Below are 7108 nucleotides of genomic sequence, written 5' to 3'. Positions count from 1 at the left end.
AGTCTGGTAGGCACGGTATTCGGGCTAATCAGTAGGGTAGGTAGTCAGTTCTCGACTAGTCAGAAACCAGTAAGAGATTTATTCTCACATTATCGTATCCAGCCATGTCGCGGAAAGCAGGCAATAGGAGGGGTAGAGGGGAGATAGAAAGAGTTGTATTGTATTGAAAGAGAAAGGTAGTGTCAAGTGGGAAAAAGTCGTGTCAGGTAGCGCATCATGTGACCATCGCCTAATTTGGACTAGTTACCTGACACGAAAATGCCCCACCTACATGCGACCTGTGCACTCGGCCTCGGTCGACCTGGCAGGGTGGGGTTTGGCGGCTAACGAGAATCGCAGGATGCCCGCCACGGACGGATAAACCAATGAAGCGGTTAAACTCCGTGTCGGGGAAGTCGGGGAGTCGATTATCCGGACTGCACGAGGCTATAGGCGAGAAACTTGAATTACACTAAAGAGGGTGGCATTGATATATATAGACATCATAGATGGTAGAATGAGTGCGGCGAGGAAAATGATTAGAATGATATCAAATCTGGGGGGGAAAGAGAAGAGGAAATCTATCTAGAGGAAGAAGGGGTTTTATAGGCGTTTGTTTGACATCACTAATGTCTTGTCTGGCGTGTTGGTGTCGTTTGTCTGTGTCAGTTGTTGACGCAGCGTTGAGCCGTCACACATGGAATATGGCCTAGCATAGCTTTAAGGCTCAATATGGACAATGAACTTGATTAAATAATAATGTATTTCATATGTGTCCAGCCTGTTGGCTTTTTCTGCGACTGTATCATCAAGTGATGTGCAATCCTTGAGAATCTCATACAGGATCTTGCAGAGAGCAACCTTCAGCTTCGTTTGCCCTTTGTTGTTATTGTCTTTGAAGAAGAAAGAACACACGATAGTTGGCTTTTATTTTGGCAGCTCATCCAGCAAATGTTTAGCAAGAACAGACATGTCAGTTCCGGGATGTGCTGCAAGAACCAGAATTCCATTGTCGCCACTTGCCCATTCAGTAAACTTCGGGTGCTCGAGAACCCCTTTCTCTGTGCCGTTGTATGGGCGGGCAATTTGACTGACATTTGTTGGTAAACTTCGATATCAAACTAAGATGGATCAGGCTTCAATTTTTTGCGCGGGTTCTTCCTTCCTTTTGGCGATCATTGCATTCTCCTGGCGTTCCAATAGCCTCATGTGCGTATTGCTGGAGCCATGAATATCTGTCAAAAGACCATCTTGCTCCCTTGAAAGAGGTAAATGATCACCGCCATCTTTGCATTTATTTCTTTGAATTTTTGTTGGGAAGCCCCGGTCATGTCGGCAGAAATATACTGGTCGGGTTCTTTTTCAGCATCTTTGATACTCGCAATCATACCGTCCCACTCATCCCATTTGACCATGTTCTTTGCAAAGCTTGAGCCTGGGTGATGGTAAGAACGTACACTTTGCAACTTTGCAACTGATACTCGATCAATAATGTATAGAGATTGATTATTTCATTCCAAATCACTCCCCTGAGACCATTCAATTCCAATGGGTTGCGCCAAGTATCGGAGTTCAGAAGATCAATAAGTTGAGTTTTGCCAGTTCACTGATCATAGACTTATTTTTTTTTTTTTTTTTTTTTCCCTATGAGAGTAATTAGCAGGGTAGATATCGAGCAAATGCTGGATTTAATATACCAATGTGGTTTATATCCAGCTTGAGAAGTTCTCTCTCCCTCTGTAGAATAGTTTCGAATTCCTCCACCAAGGATTTCTTGGATTCATCATTCCTGAGTTTGTCGTAGGCTTCATTCCAGATCGTTTCCGCAATGAGCTGTATGGGAGGGCCACTAGGGATTTCTTCTTTAGGTGGCTCTTGATCCTTGTTCACAAATATTGACTCGCTTGTCTCCTTTTCTGATGGTACGGGCCGTTCCGAATGTTGATTTTGAGTTCCATTGAATGCTTCACATGCTTTCTCCTTCCCTGCTGGCTTCAGACCTGCAAATGGCAATCCGGACAGACCCGATGGGACATCTTTGGTTACCTCAGCCGGTAGACCTTTCTTCAAAAATTATAAACAGTTACAGAGAGCCATTTTCAATTTCGAAAAGATAGTGATGTTCTCACCACACTGGATGAAAGACAGAGTTTGACGGAAGAACATTGAGTGTCTGGTGCTTATTGAGGGGACGATCCAGCGGGGAATTTGATAATGCAGTCTCACCACAAACATACAGGGGTCTGACCAGTCATATTTCAACTACCACTCAAGCTATCAACTGGCTCAAAGCCTTAAAAGCCAGCATTCGTTGGGCATTTGACTGACATATTACTATGCTACGTCACTCCATGAACTGTTGGGTTAAATGGTTTATGAGAGCACCACCAGGATCTATCTACTGTGGCTAGAGTGACTAGCCAATAATACAGGGAGAGTATGGAATTTTCTTAGGGCCCTATAGCCACAGTTATCGTAGCGCTATAGGGGCATAAGAAATGAAATGCCCTGCGCAGATAAGGCGGAATGGGGCGAAGAAAAAGTTATGAATGGTCAAATAAGGATGTTAAGAAACTGAATGTACTGAATACATAGGTCTGCCAAGCTCCTGAGGGTGGTGTTCGACCAGGAGATGCGGTGGAAGGAGCACGTACAGCAGGCAGTCAAACGGGCGACCAAAGTCAATATTGCCCTGGGAGGACTGAGACATCTCCGGCCTAAGCAGATGAGACAGATATATCAAGCCTGCGTGGCTCCTGTTGTGGACTATGCATCAACAGTCTGGCACAACCCGCTCAGAGACAAAACACATCTCAAGCTGCTCTAAACAGTTCAGCGCACAGCCCTCCGTGTCCTCTCTGCTTTCAAAACAGTGGCAACCCCAACATTGGAGGTGGAATCCCACATGCTGCCCACACACCTGCAACTTAAGCAACGGGCCCAGATGGTCATCGCTCGCCTGAGCACATTACCTGAAAGCCACCTAATTCACAGCGTGATCACACGGGCCCGGATACGGAGCAAACACAAGAACCCCGACCCCCGGTTCCCACTCGCTGAGACAATGAAGACCATGCACATGAAACGGCTTGACAGGCTAGAGATCATTGACCCAAAGCCGCTGGCACCATGGAGTCCTCCCGCCTTCGCGGATATTGAAATCGACTCAGACTGAGAAACAGCCAAAGAGAAGGCCTCTGACCTACAAGCAGACCCAGGAGTGGTCATCTATTTGGGCGCATCAGGGCAACATGGCCATCTCAGTGCAGTGGCAGTGATCCTAAACCAGCATCAGGGTGTTGCTGAATCTCGACAAGTCTGTATTGGATCGATGGCACACTGGACAGTCCACTTGGCAGAGCTCATTGGAATATTCTATGCCATCAGTCTCGCATACAAGGTAACCCGCCAACGGCAAGGATCCTTAGCTATAGACCAGAGACCAGCCACCATCCTCTGTGATAACACATCAGCGTTGCAAGTAATTAGGAACCCAGCCAACAAGTCTGGGCAGTGGGTTATGTATGCTATTCTACAAGCAGCGCGGGAGACGAAAGCGCGTGAATTGCCCCTTCGCCTCCAGTGGGTCCCAGGACACTGCGACAACCCTGGAAATGGCACAGCAGACCAGCTAGCCAAGGAGACCATTGGTCCAAATGGAGCACACCCCTTTCATCGGCCCCTTTCACGTGGGAAGAGGATGATCCAAGACCAGGTCCGTAAGCAATGAGAACAGGAATGGAAACCATCAAAGAAAAGAGGCCACCTCCGCCAAATAGACACTGCACTGCCTTCAGTCCATACTCGATGAATGTATGGCTCGTTATCATGGAACCGGCCTTACCTGCTCACACAGCTACGCACTGGTCACTCATGGCTAGCAGCACATGGGAAGCTACATCAGTTTTGGGAAGATGAGGAATGCAAGTGCGGTGCTGAAGAAACAGTGGTCCATGTCTTAGTGGACTGTCCAAGGTTGAAAGAGCTGCGCCAGGAACTGCGGAAGAAGGTTGGAGATGCATTCAATAATATATCATGCATGCTAGGAGGACGTGGACAAGAAGGTAAGGAAGGTAGGTTAGGTAGCTCTGCCCAGGAGAGCACAATTGGTGCTGTCCTGGATTTTGCAGAAGCATCTCAAAGGTTTCACAGCCGCGCGCCAAGGGGGCCGCAAAACACGACACCCGGCACATAGGCCGCCACAGGCCTTGACGAGGCTCCAAATTCGTCAGGATGTAGCGGAACACTGTAAGTAGAGAAAGAAGGATAGTCCTAGTTGTGGTAGCCTGCATATCGCTTACGGCGAGGGGTCAGGGTAAATGAATCACCACCACCTCTGTAGGTCTGCCATCTTGTTAGCGGTCTGTCATAGCCTTTGGGGCTCGGTATGGACGTTAAACTTGATTAAATAAATAAATAAATAGGACAAGGAAAAGGTGAAATCAGGCCAATCGGGTTCAAGCTTTCTGGTTGGGTGACGATCAAAGAATCTTATCAGATGCCCAGGCCATGTTACTTGAGACGTAGCCAAATCAGAAGACTGTTGGGCTGACATCACATCACATCCGTGGATGCAATGCTGTATTATAAATGGCATCAATGGATCGATATTCTTCGCATCTTACGTTGCCTATCACCCATTTCGCCCTCAATCTCTGCCTCTGCCGCGAGAAGGATCCAGAACTGTCAGCCACTCGCTACAAGGACCTAATCCCCGAGGGTGTCTGCGTCTTCACTGCCCTTGATGAAGCCGCCAAAATCTGAAACGGATAAACCAATGTAGCGGTTAAAACTCCGTATCGGGGAAGTCGGGGGAGTCGATTATCCGGACTGCACGAGGCTGTAGGCGACGAATTTTAATTACACAAGGAGGATGACATTGATCTCTATAGACCTAAAGGTGATGGAACGAGTGCTTGGCTATCTAAACCGAATGTGTGTGTGTCCGTATATGAGAGGTCTGTCGGCCTCGGTAATCGGACCAACTATTGATCCACCTTGACTTTCATCAAAATCCAAAAGGCGAACCCGTACGCCATTTTCTATCCCGAGAATAACAGCCACTACGCGAAGAATCCCGATGGGACCGTCGTCGCCGTGGCATCGGATGAAATGTGTAAGGAGATCGACCGCAGGAACGCCGAGTTGGAAGCGAAGATTGCAGCGGGCGAGAAGCTGACGGATGAGTATGCGGCTTAGGTGAGAGACAGACAAACACCAATCATCCGGAGATGGATTGTTGGTAATTCTAGAAGCAGGGATTATGCTTATGCTTATGCGGCTGTGGGATGTAACCGGACGTGGTATGATGGGATGAAGGATGAATACAAAGCAATTATTCCTGTCTGTGTCAGCTTATGGAAGGGAGAATTATAATTGAGCTGTGCCGTTATTTAAGTCGCCTATGTCTCCCTGAACAAAGCCAATATATCACACATCGTTCTTCTTGAGTATTAGGAAGAAAAGAGAGAAAGAAACAAAGCGACCGCCCGTTGACTTCTTTTTTGAACTTCTTGTCCTACCTCTTGAAAATGTTTTCCGCCGTCGCCCTTCGCAAGCTGTTTCTCATCAGCCTAGTCGCGACGATCTATGCAGCCACCACTCGCTATAACGTCCCTCTACCCGAGGGCGCTACGGTCCTGGACACCGAAAACGACATCCGAGAATTCACTGCCTCCCACCCAGATGTCGATCTCGAGACTGCGAACGGAGGCTACACCATCAAAGAGCCTAATGGTCTGGTACTGGCTTACGTCGGGGACAATCTCAGCAAAGAACTGGACGAACGAATGAAGTCCTTGGAGCGTTATGAAAATCACTCGGCGGAGAAAATAGTGTCGGGAAATGTGAGTTGATTGGGTGTGCTGGGCACTGTGTTGTCAATCTGCAGTTGAACCCATTGATCAGACAGGAAAAACCCACCGGATCAGATCCCCATCCAGGCCGAATTCAATCAGCCGGCTCACCAGTCGGCTTGGATTGGCATGGTCAAATGCTCCCTTCACGTCCAAGAACAGCACTCCCACAAGCTGCTGGTGTTTTCAGGCCTCATGGGTATTCTGTATCAGAAATGCCACGGCATCGATTGCACTCCGTTGTTTGCGGCTGCCCATCTGCCCTGGGTGCAACACTCCTGTAGTCTCACAGTGGTGAGCAATTGTATCTGCAGCTATCTTCTCAACCACCTTTTCTAGGCAGTTAAGCAAGCTGATCACCAGATAGGTCTTCACCGTCGAGTAATCTGGCTTATTGGGTTTCCTTAACAGGATGCCTTTTGCCACCTTCCATACTGGTGGGTGTAGGCCCAGCCGGAAGCATTGTCAGGTCAGAGCAGTGATTCTGGGACCGTCCCACTCCCATAAGAGCCGGAGAGTCCAGAATTTAAGTTGATCAATTCCTGGGGCCTTTTGGACCGCTTGGTGAAACAGAGCATGTTTAAATATTTCCTCATCTACTTGACCATGCCAGGATCCTGGTGAGATCTCAACCTCCTGATTAACCCCTGGTGCCTGCAGGAAGGCTGTCTCATGAATCAGGGCCTCCTTCCCATTAATGTAACTGGCAAGTTGTCCCTGGGGTCCGCGCAGTGTTGGGGTGGTTGTGGCTGTCCTAGGCTTTGTTTAATCCAGAGCCTACCAGCACCTGGCAGTATCCCCAAGGCCTGGCTGGTCTGTCACCGACTCACCCTTTCCAGGAAGGTTTCCCAGCAGGTGTGCTTTGCTTATTGGATGACTTGATAATAACTAGTCTGGACCTCTCTCAACTCTGTTGTTGAGATCTCTTGTCTTTGCCATGCCCGCCTTGCCTGACTGTAGGTCCTGCGGGCCTCTCTAATCTCTGGTCCCCACCAGCGCTTAGATTGTGGAGTCACTCGCAGCTACTTTGCATGTTGATTGACACGGGCTCGGAATAGCAGATATTAATGAACTGAATTCCTATCTAAACTATTGTAGCCATCAACGAGAATATCAAATCTGGAGAGAGGAAGAAAGAAAAAGCAAATCCATCTAGATGATGAAGAGGTTTTGTAGTCATTGTGCGACAGGGTTAATGCCCGTGTTTGTCTTGATTGCTTGTACGGCTCGTTTGACGTGTTGGTGTTGTTTGTCTATATCGGCTATCGATGCAG

At 48.1% G+C, this 7108-nt stretch overlaps 3 protein-coding genes across 3 annotated transcripts; 2 read left to right on the top strand and 1 right to left on the bottom strand.

Moving 5' to 3' along the window:
- Positions 1-1217: 1217 nt before the first annotated feature.
- Positions 1218-2234, bottom strand: ASPGLDRAFT_25905 (uncharacterized protein; the record flags this gene model as incomplete). The annotated part of the gene is made up of 3 exons (XM_022543519.1): positions 1218-1414; positions 1677-2043; positions 2217-2234. 3 exons carry the CDS (start codon positions 2232-2234, stop codon positions 1218-1220), a joined length of 582 nt encoding a protein of 193 aa, XP_022401168.1.
- A 2755-nt stretch (positions 2235-4989) lies between these two features.
- ASPGLDRAFT_126097 (uncharacterized protein) lies at positions 4990-5178 on the top strand (the record flags this gene model as incomplete). The annotated part of the gene is made up of 1 exon (XM_022540627.1): positions 4990-5178. A coding segment is annotated over one exon (189 nt), but the record flags the coding sequence as incomplete, so codon positions are not given.
- A 359-nt stretch (positions 5179-5537) lies between these two features.
- ASPGLDRAFT_107515 (uncharacterized protein) lies at positions 5538-5786 on the top strand (the record flags this gene model as incomplete). Its single annotated transcript, XM_022539524.1, has 1 exon — positions 5538-5786. A coding segment is annotated over one exon (249 nt), but the record flags the coding sequence as incomplete, so codon positions are not given.
- Positions 5787-7108: the final 1322 nt, after the last annotated feature.

Source organism: Aspergillus glaucus, assembly GCF_001890805.1.
Source record: "Aspergillus glaucus CBS 516.65 unplaced genomic scaffold ASPGLscaffold_10, whole genome shotgun sequence".
NCBI lineage: Eukaryota > Fungi > Ascomycota > Eurotiomycetes > Eurotiales > Aspergillaceae > Aspergillus > Aspergillus glaucus.
Note: the sequence above shows the minus strand (reverse complement) of the source record. Positions and strands in the feature narration are given on the sequence as shown.